Source organism: Carassius auratus, chromosome 49 (genome assembly GCF_003368295.1).
Source record: "Carassius auratus strain Wakin chromosome 49, ASM336829v1, whole genome shotgun sequence".
NCBI lineage: Eukaryota > Metazoa > Chordata > Actinopteri > Cypriniformes > Cyprinidae > Carassius > Carassius auratus.
Window position 1 is genome coordinate 10260619 of NC_039291.1, and position 20565 is coordinate 10281183.

General features: G+C 34.8%; 1 protein-coding gene across 1 annotated transcript in view; it reads left to right on the forward strand.

The window, feature by feature from the left end:
* fndc3bb (fibronectin type III domain containing 3Bb) overlaps positions 1-20565 on the forward strand; it is a 56502-nt gene that overhangs the window by 33792 nt on the left and 2145 nt on the right. Inside the window, exons 13-25 of the mRNA XM_026237863.1 lie at positions 201-375; positions 1392-1478; positions 2155-2290; positions 2391-2462; positions 3206-3324; positions 3422-3527; positions 5193-5371; positions 6509-6622; positions 7169-7318; positions 12664-12950; positions 15627-15836; positions 18130-18296; positions 18727-18854. Of these exons, the coding sequence (XP_026093648.1) occupies positions 201-375; positions 1392-1478; positions 2155-2290; positions 2391-2462; positions 3206-3324; positions 3422-3527; positions 5193-5371; positions 6509-6622; positions 7169-7318; positions 12664-12950; positions 15627-15836; positions 18130-18296; positions 18727-18854 (1930 nt within the window). The remainder of the gene's footprint in view (positions 1-200; positions 376-1391; positions 1479-2154; positions 2291-2390; positions 2463-3205; positions 3325-3421; positions 3528-5192; positions 5372-6508; positions 6623-7168; positions 7319-12663; positions 12951-15626; positions 15837-18129; positions 18297-18726; positions 18855-20565) is intronic.

Below are 20565 nucleotides of genomic sequence, written 5' to 3' on the forward strand. Positions count from 1 at the left end.
ACTTTGTGCTTCTCACACACTTTGATGATACACAGATATGTTGTATAATCTATATAGGCTTGGATTTATTACTCTACAAATATATATATATATATATATATATATATATATATATATATATATATATATATATATATATATATATATATATATATATATATATATTATTCATTTTTTTTTTTTTTTTTTTTTTTCTACAGTGGATTCAGCACAGAAGTCGTCTTCAACACCACCGGAAGTCTCCCGCAGACGTCCTTACCTCCGCGGCTGGCACAGGCAGGTCCTTCCTGGGTTATGTTGGAGTGGACGCGTCCGAACAGCTGCAGTGTTGAGGAGGTCGTCACTTACACCCTGGAGATGCAGGATGAGAGCAAGGTGTCGAACTCATCCCTACTGCCCCCATCCCATAATCCCCTGATCCCCTGTGCAGTAGTTATTACGGCTTTTTATGTCATAATAACATCAACAAAAAATAGATATTCTCAGCATTATACACTGGACATCATGTCTCTTAGCTGGAATTGTATTTTATTTTATTTTTACCCTACTGGTTTCTAGTTAATTGCCCTTGCCCACAGTTGTCAGATTAAATGAACTCTTCTGGATCCATGACTAATGCCGGTCATGTTTAATACCTCAGGCTGATTTGCCATCCAAATATTTTGAAGAGATTTCATCCACACTATTTTTCATCTTGTGGTTTATTTTTGATTATACACAGTAATTGTAGAATCTTGCCATTGAAAAAATAAATTAATAAACCACAAAATTAGAAAGTAAACCACAAATCTGATAGGAAATATGCTAATTTTATTGTCAAATCATGATTATATTTATTTATATGTTATATTGTACACTATATGTGATTTTTTTTTTTTTTTTTTTGGTATTATATTTGATATTTATTTTAATATATTTTACAAAGCAGGTTTTTATAATTATGCGATATATAATATTAATCATAAAACATTATCCCAATTTAAATTGATGGAACATCTGCTTTTTATTTTGCCTTTGTAGTAGGGAACATTTCTGAGTGAAACAGGATATTAATCAAGAAAAAAAAAATTAATTAATGAATTAATTTTGTCCAGCAGCAGTTGGTTGGTTCATGAAAAACAGTGTTACTTGCCAGATTGAAGGGAAGGTATTGAGTAATAAGAGGCATTGGTAATGTCATCCAACAAAAAAGTTCAAAAGATTCAACAAAAACTAATTCCGGTGTGAGTATAGGGCACGACTAGCTTTTGTCCAAACGATTGCACGTTATTCTTTTTGATTTTCACAGCTGATTGCGAGCCACCTTTCAGTATTTTCAATATTTTCTAAACTGGGAATCACTTTTCCATACTTCACTTCTTGACACCTAATGGACGATGTGTTTCTGGCAGGGACTGGACTTTCAGACGGTGTACAGCGGTTTGGAGCTGAACCGTAAGGTGGAGACCCTAAAAAGGAACGCACAGTACAAATTCAGGGTGAGTGATGATAATGGCACGACAACCCTAAGCCAAAAAGGCCAAGGCTTTTAGTTATTATATTTCTGTATTATTTAGATTTATAGGTGCTGCTTCCTTTTGTTCTCATGCACAGCTGTATACACAAACAAACCAGCCAGCTAGTGTTTAACTAAGGCTCTAAAAAAGCACGTTCACCAAGCACATTTCCTTTTTTGCTAATAAGGCAATCGGTGATAATCTAATGAACTTCAGTTTCTCTGTTAACCTGGAGCTGTTTCTCAGATCCAGCAGTTGCTGGGAGGGTGGGGGGGGGGGCCCCGAGAACACTGCGTTAGCATAATCAGGGGAGAAAGACACTTCAGAGAGGATTTAAATGTCACCCTCTGCCAGGTGATTGGGACGCAAAAGTCATGTTGTCTACTTCGCAAAAAGTGTTGAAAGTTTTCAGTGCAGAAATTATTTGAAATATAAATCTTTTGTAACTGTATACATTTCTTTACTGTCACATATGTTAAATTCAATGTGTCTTTGCTGAATGAATTATTAATTTCTTTAAAAACAAAGACCCATAACTTTTGAACGGTAATGTATATAATGAACTTTATGCATACTCTATAGTGCAGGAGGAGTTGTATGGTAGTATGCTTCACCTTGTGTGGTCTTCTAACATCTGTCTTAACTGTCACTCCTCCAGCTGTTCACGTGCAGTGGTGAGTGGCGCAGTGCACCGAGCTCTTTGCTTGTGTGTAAGACGACCCCCGAGAGACCCGGACCCCCTGTGAATCCTGCAGTAAACGCTGTCACATATCACAGCTTCTGCGTGACCTGGGGTAGGAAATTCATTAGGTCGGCTTTTTCTGAAAAGTTTAGCCTTATTTATCTTCTAATCTTCACAGTTGTTTTTTTTTTTTTTTTGTGCAATTAAATCAGAACCTCCACAAGATGATGGTGGGTCTGGAGACTTGACGTATGTCCTGGAGATATCAGAAGGGAATTTAGAAGGTATTTCATAATTGAATTCAACTTTAACAGCATGAAAACTCAACACCTCAAATGTTTGCCTTTATTTGATGTTCATGTCACATTTCAACCCAAAAAGTAAGTGGGTAAAAAAAGCGTATTATTTTTCATATGGTCACATACAAACAAACATTATTATCATGTATGAGTAGTTTGAAAAAAATGTAAAACTTTTCTATTTTCTTTTGTAATATTTTCTTTATGATTATGCAAATTAAAGGGGAAAATATGATTAAAAATAATGCATCATTTATCAAAGCATGTGCACTGCCATTGTTGTTGGGATTTTGTTTTTGAAAGCAGTCTCTTATCCTCAGCAAGGCTGCATTTATTTAATCAAAAACAGTCAAAAAGTATTACTATTTTCTATTTTAAATGTTTCAAAATGTAATTTATTCCTGTGATGCAAAGCTGAATTTTCAGCACCATCACTCCAGTCTTTACTGTCACATGATCCTTCAGAAGCCAGTCATAAAAACCATTGTGCTGCTTAATATTTTGTGGAAACGATGATAAAAGGCCAAAAAAGAGCTTTTATTTTTTACTGTCACTTTTGATTTAATGCATCCTTGCATTGAGTTTTCAAAATTAATAAACAGTCATTTTCTTTCAACAGTATATTTTCTCTTTTTTTCTTCTTTTTATTTTGCTGTGAAATATGGCTCTGCTGTGATCCTGAACGATTCAGTGAGACAGATATTTATTTCATCTCTGTCTGTGTTCAGAGAGTCAGTGGGTGACACTCTATAGAGGACCAGAGAGGAAACATTTGTGTGAGGATCTAAAACCAGGAACAAGCTACTCCCTGAGACTCAGCTGTGTGAATGTGGCCGGACAAAGCCCGGTATAAGAACCTTTACAAGTTTATTTACTGATTCCCAGGCTGATGCATGTAATAAAGTCTCAGTGCACTTATTGAATGTTGACTGTTGGTTGTGCAGTGCTCAGATGACTTGACGGTTCGCACTCATATCCCGCCCCCTGGCCGCTGTCAACCCCCAAGTATTGTGGGTAATGTCAAACACAAGGAGATGACTTTGCAGTGGGGTGAGTGTTCTGTTTTTGTATTTTGATGTCTTTTTATTCTCTTTTCCCTTTTTGAGTCTCGAGGTCATAAACAATTTATCTAAAAATAGCTGTGCATTTGTGGCACATAAGCTTTTTTTCGCTTATTTGTGTCCCTATTCACTCGATTAATTTGAAAAGACGTGAAATTGCAGATAAAAACAAGCTGAAGGACACTCATCTGCTTTTAGACTAATCCTGTTTGCTGCCAGGTCAACAGGTGAAGTATTCAGAGGATTTATAGTTATGGAACTCTATTGAAGTCTAAAGTCCAGTTTACCCAGAATGCACCTGGACCAACTGAAAGTTTTGCAACTACTTTTTTATGCTGTTCATGCATTACATCACACTATTTAGTGTATGGGTGTGTGTGTGTATGCATCTCTGTGTTTGTGTGGTTGAGGGAGCCAGAGATAAAATGCACTTGTTTGTTAGTGATTATACTCCTGACTCACTGTTTTTGAGTGAAGGTGGGCTCATTTAAGAGGCTGAACGCGGTCTATAAATAACTGGGGAATAGCAGTGCTGATTTCGGCCATCCACGCTTAAAATGTTCAATCAAATAAAATGTTCATCAAGGTTAAAATGGTCAGCAGGTGTGAGCTTCCCTGCATGTTCTCCATCACTGCAAGTGATTGGTTCCTTTCTGTAACCAGTTGCCACAGGGTTGTAGAGGGAACCGAGAATGTGTTTTGGTTTTAAGAGGTCGGTGGCAGATGGATGTTTCTGAGGTCATCATAAAGTCTGTGTCTGGGGCACGTGTGCGTTATTGCGACAGCAGAATTGCATTGTGGTTTCACACTAGACTCAGAGTTTCTGGATCAAAACGGAGGCATGGAACATTGCATATTTCTCAAAATATTTGGCATAAGATTATCATTTGGTGTGCAAATTATTCCAAAGTAAACATATTTGATTATCATGAACTGTCATTTACTTGAGGAAAAGGAAGAGGAATAATTGTTATGATTAGCTTGTAAATTAGCTATATACTGCTAGTCTAAATATAACGCATCAAGACTGAAAGAAGTTTTTAATGTTTTACAATATAGGCTTTTAGTAATTATTAATAATAATTAATAAAATGCTTCTTTACAGCATACCTCCCATGTCAGTCTTTTAAAAAATGATTGAGCCATTTTTATTAATAATATAATTTAATTATAATAGTTTAATTATTCTTCTTCTTATTATAATGCACAGTTTTAGTAATTAATCATAATAATAATTCATAAAATTATAATAATCCTCTTGCTACCTCACCTCATTATTAAAGATTTTTGAATCAATATAATAATAATTATATTTTTTTTACTATATTTTTGCAGAACACAGTTAATGTTAATTCATAAAAGGCCTCTTGGCAACTGACCTCCCTATGAAAGCTTGACTTTTCTTCTCAGAATTTCAAGCTTAAACTGTATACTACAATTGCAAGTTTATATCTCATAACTGTGTAAAAAAAAAAAAATTCGAAATTACATTTTATGTTTTATTCCGTGGTGGGAATAGGAACCAGAATTGCTGCTGTAAACTCAGGATATGTGAAACGTATTAATGGTGTGATCATGTATATTGGACTGGAGTGATGGATTATGCTTTGACTTTCCACATTTAAATGACTTTTAAATGTCTCTGTTTCTCCAGATGGTCCTTTGTATGGTGAAGAGAGTGAAAATGTGGAGTTTAGCTTGGAAATGTGTGCAATGGAGGAGGGTTCGGAGCCAACGGAGGTGTACTGTGGATCCAAAACAGAGTGCACTGTGGGTAATTTGCTCCCAGGCACCACCTACAGGTTCCAAGTTCGTGCAGCCAACAGTGCTGGGGTGAGACATCCTGCATGCATGATCCAGCTATTTATGAATGATCTGGCTCATTGATAAATGAAATACTGAACAAACTACTTGAAATCTGATTCATTAAAAAAAAAAAAGGTTTTAATAGAATTTCAAACCATATGGTTTGCATTGTAAACATCATTGTATTATGTATTACATCATCTTAATGTATCATAATGTATTTTTTTATAGCTTTTTTCCTGTTCATACTACAACAAACCTAGTGGCAGATCAGTGTTATCATTTAACTAAAGCTGTTAAAATTTGTGAAATGTAAAACTTAAGCTTAAAAACTTGTGTACTTGGCAACTAACTGAAATAAAATAAGTTTGTTGAAGCACAAAATTACTTAAATTAAAATTATTGGAAATATATTTAAAAAAAAGTAAATAAGAAAATTGACAATCATGTAACAAAATTACTAAAAACAAAAGCCATTTAAAAATATGAATAAATACTATAATAGCATATAGATAATATGAAGTTAGATTTACTAAAAGTAGAATTTTTGCTTTTGAAATAATGCAAAATCCATATTGTTTCATCTCCCTTGGGGAATAATTTTGGCTGTGATTGTGTTTTTATTATTATTTATTTTATTTTTTTTTGGAAAAGAATCCAGTATACTAATCCAAAATACTCAGCCCATTCAAGTGATTTAATTTCTTTAATTAAAGTTTTCTTCCCAAGTGCCACAATAAAAATAGTATACATTTTAGTGAAGGGAACTAGGCTAGTATTTTAGACATTACAGCTTTTATTCCCTTTCATAAACAGTGCATAAGAACAATTACTTCACCTCTCATACAGCTACTGTATATTTTGTCCCCCTCACTCCGGTGGTTTTTCCTTTTTTACATGAAAGCCATGTTTTATAACAAACCCTCTACAATGTATCAGGCCAATAAAGACATCTGCTGTCTGCTTTGGCAAGGATATTAAGAAGCTAATTCAGCCATCACTGGAGATGGATGCCTAACAAACACAGTGTAGCACTTTGGGTTTACCTGCCACAGAAATAACAGATATCCCTCCTTATGGTCGAACCCAGCCCATTCATTACCATCGAGACAGCTGAAAAAGTCCTAAATCTCAGCCGTTTCTTTCGTTTTTTTTTTTCCCCAGTATGGACCACACTCTGAATGTGTGGAAATAAGCACTGCCGCCGGCCCCCCAGGACAATGCAGTCCACCAGCCATCAATGTGCCGTCACACACCTGTGCTGATGTGACCTGGGAGGTGAGTCAGCGAGAGGCATTCGCACCGCATGCATGCAGTAAATGATGAATCCCTGTTATCTGATGAAATTGCCGGAGTAATTTTCTGCTGCATTGGGAGAGTAATCAATTTTCAGAAGCAAAGATTAGCTTTGGGACTCGTAGAAAGACAAAATTACTAGAATAGACCCTCAACAAGGCTACAAAAACAGCACCATCGAAAAATACAACATATTTCCTTCATCGAACATTCAGAAAATGCCAAAGACTGATCCTCTGTAGTGAAGGTGGCAGACTGTGTCCACGCAAAACCTTTTCTTCACCAGTTGCGCTTTCAATCCCTTCTTCTCAGAAGACTTGTGAAAAAGGGCCTCCTGTGTTTAGTTCACAATGAAAATGAATGTGATTTTAATCCTTGATGTCAAAATATCATAAAGATTTGAATTATTTGGATTTCTGTTTGCTATCATGAGAGGCTGTTTCATACTGTATATTAGCGGTGCGTTTGGATGCATTTACTCTCTTGTTTGTCCTGGAGAGTAACAATTGCTCTGATCTCAATCCCCAGAACGAAGTGAGCTCTGGGATAGACATTTCTGAGTACCGGCTGGACTGGGGACATGATTTGGACTCTCTTGAACTGGTCTACAGTGGAACGGGAACCTGCTTCCAAATCTCTAACCTGGAGGCATCAACAAACTACTGCTGCAGGCTACAGGTAATTCATGATGTGTGTGATGACACATTTCCTGTCAGGACCATGAAACATTGCTCAGATATCCAGTTGTTATAAATGAAAACCCTCTTTTTTTTTTTTTTTTTTTTTTTTTTTTTTTTTTTACAAATGTACCATTTATTAAGATTTTTTTATTTTTATTTATTTATTGGTTATTCTTTGGTTAATTATCCAATTATATTTAATGCTATGAAAAAGAGCTGTTAAATAAGCTTTGTCTAGTATCTACAATGTAGTGGTTGACTGTTTTTAATGTTAATTTAAATTAAATGGTCTTATTGCTTTTAAAGGATTAGAATAAAATAAATGCAATGTGTTAAGTTTAGTTTTAGTTTAGTGTGTTAATATGTGCAATTTTCAAAAAATAGTTGAATTTAAATAAATTGCAGAATTAAAGACCATTTTAAAGAACATTTAATTAATTTTTCTCCCAAAGTTTATTTTTCTATAAAAAAAAAAAAAAAAAATTAAGTTGTATATAAATGTACTTAGATATACCACTGAGCATTTGCTTGAACATTTTAGTTTCTGATTAATCAGTAATTTACACTTAAATGAGTTTTGAATAATTCATCTTTCTAATTTCCAAGTAAGGGAAACGCATTATTCTAATAGTTCCTGAAAGTAATGTAGCTCATATAATTGCTTTGAGCATGATCATATTGAAATGCATGCATTACTGGCAGCTTGCATTTTAATTAAACAAACAAGAAGAGTGTAAACCTTAATCACACAGTGTCAACACTTGTTTGTGTTTACAATGAATTTATAAGAATAAAGTATTATTTGAAACACAGCCTACATGCATCGATCGGTGTGTGCATTATCACCATCTCTTTGCGAACTGGTCTTAATGCACCAAAACTAAACCTGCACATTATGCAGATTGAACATTATAAGCAGTAATAGAGTTCAAATGTTAGACTGTAGCACAGTTATCTCTGGAAATGTTCTGACCTTTGGGAGCTCCTCTTCACATTTAATTAGCTTTGACTCACTGTCAGTTATGAACTAATGCCAAAACAATCTATCAGCAACGGAGTGAAGAGAAGCCATCTCTCATTATACTCTCCAAAATACGGTTGACAAACTCAAAGCATGATATATATATATATATATGTATGTATGTATGTATGTATGTATGTATGTATGTATGTATGTATGTGTATATATTTATATATATATATATGTGTATGTATGTGTGTGTGTATATATATATATATATATATATATATATATATATATATATATATATAGTAGGGATGTCAACGATTAATCGATGATCGATTAATTGTCGATAAGAGATGCAATCGATTAAGGCTATCGATGGTCGGTTAACCGATTCAATGTTGGGCTGCGTGCGGCTCATGCGCACTCAACACGTGCGAGCGGCTGTGAGTGACGGTGACGATATATAAAAGCATCATCATTCATTCACAATGTACAAATTAAGCTTTTAATGTGATTTAAACTTTAAAGTACATTAAAATAGAAACAACATAAAAGTTCTTCAACATTAAATGCAATAGAAATGTAGTTACTAATCATTTCATCAGATAACTGTTTTATATCGTGCGCTTTGCAGGGCTGCGGGACACAGTGACAGGACAGGTAGTCTATTCATTCCTACAACTTAATTCATTCCTACGAATTATTAATGTGGCAATTGTCCAGGTTTCATTAATTTTGTTCCCTAAATAACCCATGATTTAAGTGAAATAAGGGAACAAATTAATAAATCGAACGAATTCTTAATTCATGAAATCTTTAATTTCCCTTTCCATGTTTACCACAGTAAGAGATGCGAAAACAGTTATTAAAAGCGAAAGATAATAAAATAAACCTGGGAAATTAGAGGGTTAGACTATGAAGATTTAGGAAAAGAAACGATGCCTAAATATACTGAATTTGTGCAAATTCGTGACCAACCGGCAAACCAGAACAAAGCCGCGTAAATGAAGACTATGGGGTCCAAAAGCATGGTCGCGATGTAACATTTTCCAGTTAACCTATTATTCCTCTAATAAACAAAGCTTTTATACCACACTTGTCATAATCAGATCTTATCATTTCTAAATAAATAATTGCTGGATTCAAAACAGCGATTAATAGGCGCTGTGACCGACACATTCCTGGAGCATTCACTGCTGTCACTAAACGGTGACGCCGAGCATCGTTCACAAGTTTCTGCATGGACCTGACTAGGGCACAGGTTCTAAGCCCTGGGACAAAATGGGATGCTTTAAGGAAAATGTATAGCCTACTAAGTAATAGGCCCAACATAAAAATAACAATTTGTTTTCATGTTTTTTTTTTTTTTTTTTTTTTAAATAGGCTATGCGAAATATATCCGACTTAAATAATTAAGATTAACGGATTTAAAACAGAAGTGTGGGCGCTCCATAAGTTCACAAAAAAAAAAAAAAAAAAGGATGACAACGCATTCAAATCTTCTGTTTGTATTGTGAGTGTGCACAAATGAAAGTAAACACTTTTGCGGAAAATATATATATTTTTTTAATGTCTCAGTTGTTTCGATCGCCCCGGAGCCTGCTGCACACGTATATTCCAGCGATTCAAACTTACATCGCAGTCAGTCTGTAAAATAGTCAACTAAACATTAAAAGGTTACACTGGTCAGTTTAAATAGACCGTAGTATACCGGTCCACTCTGCTGTTATGCCAAGGACGTTTTTGCTCATATGAAGAGGATCATCTTTTCCGTCTATATGCGAATGCGTGTTAAGTACAAGTCTAGTTTACATTATAAATAATAGTTTAACATTCAAATACATTGCGAATATGGAAACATTTCGATTTGTGCCGAATGAGACATGAGCAATAACCTCCAAATAAATCTAGCCAAAGCCGCGCTCGCTCATCCTCGTCTGCACGCATGCACTGTCACGATCTAATGCGCTGTATGCCGGATTTTTAAAAATCTGACATTTTCTAGGACAGAATCCAGCAGGATCAAATTAATGTGAGCAACTGTGTTTTGGTGCAGCAGCGCCGATGTAGTTCACTTAATGTGCAGCGCAGTCACACGCGCTCCACATTTCGGATAATTTTATTTTAAATACAATAATGTCAGTTGAAAACATTGCAATTGTGCTTTAAAATACAACAAGGAGCACCACAAAACCATTTAAAGAGGCGCGTTCAGCGTTCTCCGTGCGGGATTGGAAACTGTCAACAAAGTAAAATGACCTCAAAAGTATGGCGCGCTCTCTTCATTTTATCAAATGATCATAATCGCATCTATTCATTTTATAATCCTGCTACTAGCATTTTATTCAGACTAAAACCTCTTTAATTCAAGTGAGAAAGCGTTTTGTGTGTGTGTGTGTGTGTGTGTGTGTGTGGCTTTTGCACATCCTGTCATACCGCTGACTGGGTGCCTGCAATAGACGCATTTTGCAGTATTATGGTTAACGATTAATCGATTAATTGATCGTTAATTTAAACGACGATCGATCATGGAAATAATCGAAATTTGACATCCCTAATATATATATATACACACACATATATATATATATATATATATATATATATGTGTGTATATATTTATATATATATATATGTGTGTGTGTGTATATATATACATACATACATACATACATACATACATACGTGTGTGTGTGTGTATGTGTGTGTGTGTGTGTCAGGGGCGATTCTAAGATTTTGATTTTAGGGGGGCTCAGCCCCCAATAAGGGTATGATTAAAAAATATTATTTTACTATTAGGGTAGGGTTGTATACTACTAACCTTATTGCAATCCACTATTCCATTGTATTCCCTGTATTTCATATATGGGAGTAGGAGTACTGACTGAGCCATATATAACACTGTAAAAAAAAACTAATACAGTTTTTTAGATGTGACCAGTCACTGGAAAATTTTGAATTGGGAATGTAGATATTTTTTAAATATTTTTTATTTTTTTACAATAAAGACTTCCTGATTCAGTATTAGGACATTCATGTTTCTCCTTTGATGATACCACTGCTTTTTCTTATGAAATGTACGTGGAAATTGGCAGAAAATTAAAACAACATAAGGGTTCAATGACTGCAATGAATCTTGGGAACACAGTGGTATTGTGTGTGTGTGTGTGAGGCTGTCTGTTCTATTCTCACCTGACTGTTGCTCATTTGCAGACCTACTCCCGCACGACAAAAAAATGTTGTATATCCATCTACAATGAAATATAAATTATTATATTTTATTATTATTATTATTATTATTATTAATTTTTAGCTTTTTAGCCTTTATAATCAACAATACGGTTGGTTATACATCAAGTCAGCCCCTGAACATTTATTTCATTTCAAATCATTTAACTAACCAGCTAATATTCATTAAGAATATAGACAAAACATGTATTAATGTAATTGTCTATTGGCAATATGTTTAATCTGTTCTATATTTATTTATATTTATTAAAAATAACATCATTATCAATTTGCCACTTCTATAAATCAATTACTTAAAAAAAAAAAAAAAAAATCACAGATCCCTTTACTCTTACTCTAATATATGTATCATGATACACTAATGATTAATTATTACTTAATATAAAATTATGTTTAATAATAGAAAACAAAATAACTCCACATGATGTTTCTCTCTCTGTGCCATTTAGAATTTCAGACAATGATGTGTGTCGTTAATATTTTATTTTGCATGGCTGCATAATGTAATGCCGAAATACACAATAATATGTTTTCAGTTTCAAAAAGTAAATTAAAATAAATCATGATCGTTTTCTAAAGTATGTTTTCATGGGTGTTAATCACTTCATTTTTGTTGGAAGAAAAAACATCTGTCACACCGTGATAAAGGCTGAAAGTGAAAGCAGCGAAGACGTACTGGTATTGGATGCGAGAACACACACACCACACGCACACACGCACGCACACACACACGCGCACACGCACACACACACACACACCTTGTACTCTCTGATGTTCGCTCTGCTCGGCGCCCCGTGGATTGAAAAACGCGCTGAATCCATGCAGACTCAGATAAGGGGAGGAGCCGGAACTTGATGCAGCTTGCCACCGTCTCAAATGAGTTTTTAAAGGGGACTGAAGCGATCACTAATTAATTAATCAAATAATTTTTTAGGGGGGCTGGGCATAAGTTTAGGGGGGCTGAAGCCCCCCTAAAAAGGGCCTAGCGACGCCCCTGGTGTGTGTGTATATATGTGTATGTACTGTGTATATAAATGTATGTATATGTATATATAGGTCAAAAGGTTATCCATTTAACTTGTGTTTAAAGCTGCTAGTTTTATTCTTTTTTTGTATCTGATTAATAGGCAGTTAACCAGGCAGGGGCAGGCCCCTACAGTGATCTGGTGATGTGTCGGACCCCTGCGGCGGCCCCTGATGTTGTATCTGGATTTCGCTGCATTGACCACCCTTTGAACCTAACAGAAAATGAACCCTTCTCCCACTCCACCTGTCTGGCCCTTACCTGGGACGAGCCTCACTGTAATGGAGCAGAAATCAGCTCCTACAGCATCTCAATGGGAGACCGCATCTTCACCACCAGAAATGTAACCTCTCACATTATCAGGGACCTGCTGCCGGACAGCGAGTACAGGTGAGACGAGATGTTGTTTAACACTTTATGCATCATAAGCACTTTGGTGGAGGTCAATATTTGTGCATTAGTGATGACCAGGGACTTATTTTCCCATGGTCCCTGTAATATACAGATGAGTGCTGGTGAACCTCGAGCAGGTCCCTGAGTGAGTATGTCAGTGCTATTAGCTCTACAAATGGACTCCACTTACTGTACATCTGGCTCATGATGTGTTCAGCGAAATGGTGCTTTCTGGGTAGATTTAAGAGTATGTATGTACCCTGTTAGCAAGGTATTTTTTTAAACAAGATGTACTGTGAAACCATGGTACAGTGATGTTTTCGATGCAAATACCATTGTACAATTTCAAGGTTTCTTTGAGTCTTAAAAAGGTCTTAAGTATTAATTCACCCTACCACAAATTAAGCCCTTAAAAAGGTATTTTTAAATGAAATTTAATTGTTCTTAAAATTGTCTTAAAGTCTTAAACTTATCTTCATAAAAGTATAATGACATCAAAAATACTGTAGTATTATGTAAAAACGTAGTACGTGTCTAAAAACCATGGTGTGTATATATATATATATATATATATATATATATATATATATATATATATATATAAGTGAAGTGTGAAAGTGACATTCAGCCAAGGATGGTGACCCATACTCAGAATTTGTGCTCTGCATTTAACCCATCCGAAATGCACACACACAGAGCAGTGAACACACACACACTGTGAGCACACAACCGTCCGGCCCGAGATTAGAACTCACAACCCTTCGATTGGGAGTCCAACCCTCTAACCATTAGGCCACGACTTCCCTTATATATATATCTCAAAACAAATTTGCATGAGGGAATGACTCTCTCTTGCGATCTACCTGCTAATGGGCTTCCAGAAAGTGAGTCTGTTAAATGTTTAATTTAGGGTAAATGACAACATTAAATGGACCTCTCCATTGGGGTAATGGACAGTGAAACACATCCCCAATTAATATGCCAAATGCAAATGCACTTAAATTATAATCATATGAACGTCTGAATATCAATGTCTCTAATGGAACTAGAGGTTTCGATATCTTTCTTGAGCGGTCAAAAAAATAATAATAACATGTTCCAGCTCACCCTAATGACCAAATGTACCCAAAATCTATTTGGACACCTGAATTATGTAGATATTAAAGCATTAAATAACAAAAGATTAAATGCTGTGGTGGTGTCTGAAAATAAATTATGCTCAACGTTCTCTCTGAACCAACTTTTTGTCAAAGTAATTTTTAATGGTTGTATGAATTGTTCTCACAGGTGCTATAGAAGCATCACAATTAATTATAAACATGATCACTAATGTTTGACAAGGAAAAATTGTTCTAATGCTTTTGTCTTCATTTTAAAAGTATTTATTTCTAATTTAATACTAACAAATAAATGTATCACAATTTTCACAAACATATCAAGCAGTGCATCCATTTTCAGCATTGAAAATAGTAAGAAGAAATGTATCTTGAGCACCAAATCAGTATTTTGGAATGATTTCTAAAGAATAATGACTGCTGAAAATTCAGCTTTTGTTCATTCACAAAACTAAATTACATTTTCTAACATATTAAAATAGAAATAGTTATTTTAAACTGCATTTATTCAGTTATATTCAGAAATATTACAATCTTTGTAAACATGGGAGAGCCTTCAAAAAAAAAAAAAAATATATATATATATATATATCCATGTTATGCTGAATTCATTCAATATTTTCAGAGAATCAAGCCCCTTAAAAATATTTGTTTCCATACTGTTATTTTTGTAAAGTTAAATGCTGTAAATCAAGAGTTTTGAAAATTGTCGAATTTTTACTAGAAACCGAAAGTTTTAGATTTAGTAAATAAACTTTTTTAGAGACCATAAAAAGTGTTCAAGGTCTCGTGAGGTTATTTACACATTACTTGTTAGACTTTCTGCTTCCATTAGTCCTAGAGAATAGTATGTAAGGATGTACTTGTGCAAATCAACCTTTTTTTATTTATTTTTATTTTTTTATTATTATTTTTTGAGGGATAATTCACTCAAAAATGACATTCATGTTGTTCCAAACCTTTCTTCTTTCTATAAAACACAAAAGAGAAATTTTAAAGAACGCACACACAAACACTGCTCTTTTTAGTTCAAGTAATAAATGACAGTAAATACAACTGGTTTCATACAGGTTTGGAACAATATGAGGGTGATTAAATGACTCCATGATTGGATTCTTGGATATCTATAGATAACTTCACAGAAATCCTCGTTTGAATGCAAGAGCACCCCTTCAGCCAAAGTAGTTCATTTTCCCCAGTGCCAGCAAACCGAGAGGAAAGGTCACAGAGCAGCTTGAGGCTGAAGATACCTGCATGCTTTAACTGGGATCGGAAATTAAACAAATAATGCAGAAATTGAACAAATGATGGCCACTTTAGACAAAGCTGCAGGAACTACTGACTCTTAGTTAGCTGATGATGTGGATGGAGTTTTTCTTAGAATAACTTCTTAGAATTTCTTAGATTTTTCCTTAGAATAGACTGTAGGGACATTCAGGTGAAGAGAGATCATCTGAGGACAATCAAGAATTGATGTTAGAATTTACTAACAACTGAACAACACTGTCAGTTTGATTTTAAACTCTGTGTTTCTTCTCTCTCTCTCTCCTTTTCTCAGCCTGCAGATTCGAGCAGAAAATGAAATGGGCCCCGGGCCCTTCAGCCAGACCCTAACGGTGAGGACCAGACCCCTTCCGCCGTCTCCTCCAAGGCTGGAGTGTGCAGCGGTCGGACCTCAGAGTCTGAAATTACGCTGGGGTTTCAGCAGCCGAAGTCTACTCACCGACGACACGAGCTACATCCTGCAGATGGAGGACCGGAATCAGAGGTTCGCAGTGGGGGAGTGTGTATAGGGATGAGCAAAACTCTTAGTTAGGCTCATTTGAATACATTTTTAGGAAATTCATTATTTTTAAGGTGTCTTCTGAAAATTTGAGAGAAAAAAGTCAAAAATAAAAAATATATATATATTATTTCCAGATAAAATTCATTTTGGAATATTTCCTATGAAAATGCTATACAAACAAATACTAAAATTATTTATTTTAATTGGGTTTGGAAAATGTCTGCAACTCAAAATGAATAATTTTCAAATATTATTTGAATAATTTAATTAGAAATTTTGACTTATGGAATGATAGTATACAAGCTAATAATTTTACTTTGCAATCTACATGTTTTATTTATAAAATATAAAAAAAATTCTTGCACAGAAGAAATGAGTCGTCATTATTATACAGGCCTTGAAATAAAGAAACAGCTGTTTATTTTATTACTTCAACAAGCATTAGCAATAAAATATTAATAACTTATTTTATTTCAGATATTTGCCAAGGCAATCTTTCTCATTTACATTTATTTTTTTATTTTTTATTTTATTGTTTTAGTTGAAGTATCGGTTTATGATAATATCCCAGGTTCATAATTAAAAACAAAAGTCTTGTACTCGACATAAAAAGCTAGGTAAAATCACTCAAATCATGTAAATGTTCTTCTTGGTATATTCATTTGATTCATAGTGAAGCATATCTATGTGTGTGTTTATTAGGGCTGGGACAGCGCGTCGAGGTCATCGATGATGTCGACGCAAAAAATAAGTCGCCGCAAAATATGCGCATCGATTCGTCGACCTGTTTTTATCTCTCTAATGTTTTTCTGCATTGATCTTTTTTTTGGCGGCTGTCAAAGCCTTATTTGATCGGTGAGTAATGTAGAATAGAATGACTGCTGCGCCTGACAGGGCGTGTACGAGAGAGAGCCCCAGTTGCGCGCGCACACTCACAGTCTTCAAACAACTCGAGCGCTTCTTGCTCTCTCTCTCCCTTGTGCATATTAGTCAAAATCATTAAACACAATAGAAAAAGGGAGAAACCCCAAAGTTTCACACGCGCTCGCGCACTTATAGTCATCAAACTGTATTTTGGGTGACCTTTTTTATTGAATGCTAGACATCAAGTTGTTGTTATTTTCATCTGAAAGAAGAACTTTTTTCAGTAAGCTAGGCCCTATGTGTTCAGTAAGCTTGTTTCAGTAAGCTATGTGTTTTCAAGGCTTCAAGGTTTTATGGAATGATATCTCTATACAAGTGCAAAGTAATGCATTCTTAGTCAGTCTTTTATTTTGTAATTTTATGAGCAATAAACATATTGCAATGTTAAGGAATTCATGTTTTTTTCATTCAGATATGTAAATCAACATGTATAAATTGTTAGTAGTCAATTAATGGGGAGATAATCGAAATCGAATCGGTCCGGAAAAATTAATCGTTTGATTAATCGATCCATCGAAAAAATAATCGCTAGATTAATCGTTTAAAAAATAATCGTTTATCCCAGCCCTATTGCTGTTGTATGGCAGGTTCTTCTCTCTAGAGCAAACAGATCATCTGAAAAGCACATTTTGCATTTGTGGGTCCATTAAGGTGGATTGAGCAAATGAGAAGACTCTATCTCAAAGCGCTGTTGGGAATTAGATTAGGAGACTCCTGCCTTAATGCTTTCTCATAGTCGCTCGTCACTGACCCACAGATGACTCGTTTAGAAGCAAATGAAGACCTATGTTCTTCTCGGTTTTGAGCTTTCAGCCTCATTTCTGAAAAAGTTTAACCACATAAACGGTAAAGTCTGGACTCTTGAATTGAGGTAATGAAGGCCTGCCTCCACTAATCCTAAAAAAAAATAATCCTTTGCATTCAAGACTTTAAAAACAAATACTAGGCTGTCAATGATTGAAAAAAAAAAAACATAAATTATAATTAATTGGTCTCACTTTATATTAAGTGGCCTGTATACCTACAATGTACTTACTGTGTTCATTTTGCATTGCAAAACACTTTTGCTGCTATTAGGGTGGGATATGGTTAATATTAAGGACAGGTTTGGTGTTATGAGTAGGTGAAAGGGTGGGTTAAGGTGTAAGGGATGGGTTAACAGTATAATTATAAATGTAATTACAGAAATCAATTACTCATTTATTTTTTAATATGTGTATGCACACAATAAGTGTACTGAACCAAATGATTCATTTAAATGTAAGTACATAGTAGTTAAGGCCACTTTTTATAAAGTGGGAACATTTTTACGTTTGTTTATGTTTGTAACATGCTTTCAACATCTTTTTAGGTTTGTGGCGGTTTACCGAGGTTCAAGCCATACTTTTAAGCTGCAGAGACTGAACGAATCGAGCCGGTACCGTTTCCGGATCCAGGCGGTGAGCGAGGCGGGCGAGGGGCCGTTTTCTGAGACGTACACCTTCAGCACCACCAAATCTCTGCCACAAACACTGAAAGGTACCACATTTATTTATATGTATTTATATTTTTTTAGTAGGTAGTACTAAGGTAGTACTTTTTAGGTAGTAATCAGAAGTAGTAGTGAATACATTTGTAATGTTAAGAATGATTTGTATTTTAAATAAATCCTGGAAAAGAATCTGGAAAAAATCTTGAGCAGCAAACATTGATAATAATAAGAAATGTTTCTTGAGCAGAGAATCAGCATATCAGAATGATTTTGTTTTAAACCTCATGTAACACTGAAGACTAGAGTGATGTGTTGCCATCAAAGGAATACATAACATTTATTTTAAACAGTTATTTTAAATTGTAATAATAATTCACAGTTTTACTGGTTTTACTGTTTTTAATCGATGAATGCAAAAATTATAGTGTAAAGACAAAAATGGGTAGTAAAAAAAAACGGACACTTTTTTTCCCCCAGCCCCAAGAGTTGTTCAGCAAGAGGGAAATGCCTGTGAGGTCACATGGGAGAGTATTCCACCAATGAGAGGAGACCGAATCAGCTATGTGCTACAGGTGCTGGGAGGCAGAGATTCTGATTATAAACAGGTAAGATCCAAACTTCTCATTAAACCTCCTTTTTTATTATTATTATTTTCTTTTGAATCGCGTTTAAAACGACTGTTCCACTCAAATTGTTTCCAAGAACTTTGACTTGTTGGAAATGTTTGGAACTTTTGTTTGAACGGTTGCGATAAGAATATCATGTGGTATTTTCATTTTGTTTTTCCGGAAGAAATACCATCTTTTTCCATGTTAGATTTACATATGGCTATGGTCACTGCAGATGAGCTGTTGATGAATGGAATTCATTCTGAACAGGAAATGGAAAACAGGGCTCAAGCTATTTGCATCATTTGCTCCTCGTTCCATTTTATATCTCGTCACAATCAGCATTTGAATTAAACCGAGTGCTTCCAAACGCACAGTCCCACAGGATTCATTCAATTGTGCTGTGAAGTCGGAAAGGACACAGAAAGAGGGGAACGTGTGATTGTCACGATAAGGGTCCATTCAGGTGTTCAGTCGCTTATTGTTTTGAAATCATTTCTGGTACGCCACTTCCATGGTGCGATAAATCGAATGGAAGTTCACAAAATGTAAAATTGTATGAATTTATTTATTCATTAAAAAGACAAAATGCTCCTTTCCCCATCACATCCTCTGCCCTTTTTAATGAATATCATTGGATGACTCTCACATAGGAATATCCAGGTTGTATGTCACCCCAAATTCAAAAGAAAAACAAGAAATGATGTGCAGGTATTTTAAAGTGTTTTTTTTTTTCTTCACTCAAATACTCATTACTGAAATGTGAAACAATTGCATTATTTTTTACTTTAAATTAATATAATTCAACAACCAACTATTTTTTCTGTTTAAATAATGTATAAACACTCATAATAATCTACATATTTTAAAATGATATACTAGATGAGGACTACAATAAGATTAAACACAAATCTGAGTTTTCTGAATTTTCTCTTTCAATCAGTATGTCATTCGCTTGATTTCTACATTATTTCTGTGTTTTTACACTGGTTACCTCTGTCGCAGTCGTAAAATCTCATTGGCCCAAAGCCTTACTCTATTTAAGCGTGTATTACATTTAAAATATGCTCTGATTGGTTGTCGTTTTGTCACACAGAACAGCAGTTTGTTTGAAGGGAATGTGTGGTGGATATTTTTTGATTCACCCTTATAGTCATTCATATGTTCTGTTAAATTCAGCCTCAATAAGTCACGGTTGATGGGGCTGTATTGCATAAAAAATCCCTTTTAATGAAGGAATGGAGTTCCCTGGGCTCTATATTGGCTTAACTAACAATTTAACTGTGCAGCCATGCAAATACCACTAGAAGGTGATTTTAATTCACTTCCATTATTTGTTCTTTTTTTCTGTTATTATTGCATGAATTATTCAAGATTAGATCAATATTTTCTTTGTCATTAATTGGAATTAATACAAAGACTAATTATGCACACATTGGTCTGTCATGGCAGTAATATCAAAAATACCAAAATTGAGTTATCAGTGTTTGAGAGGCTTAAAACCTCTTGTGTTGCTATGGAGACAAACTGTGGTCCTTCTGAGAGCAGCATGTGACAGGTGAAACAAAGTCGCCTCCATACATTTGTCTTCAACAATGTTTAAGTGCTTTTTTCCCCTCTTTTTATTTTCCATTTGCTCACTGGTCTTGTTTTTCTGTGTATGTTCCCATGCTTTTGGGTCAACATCTGCCATACATCTTCTGTTCAG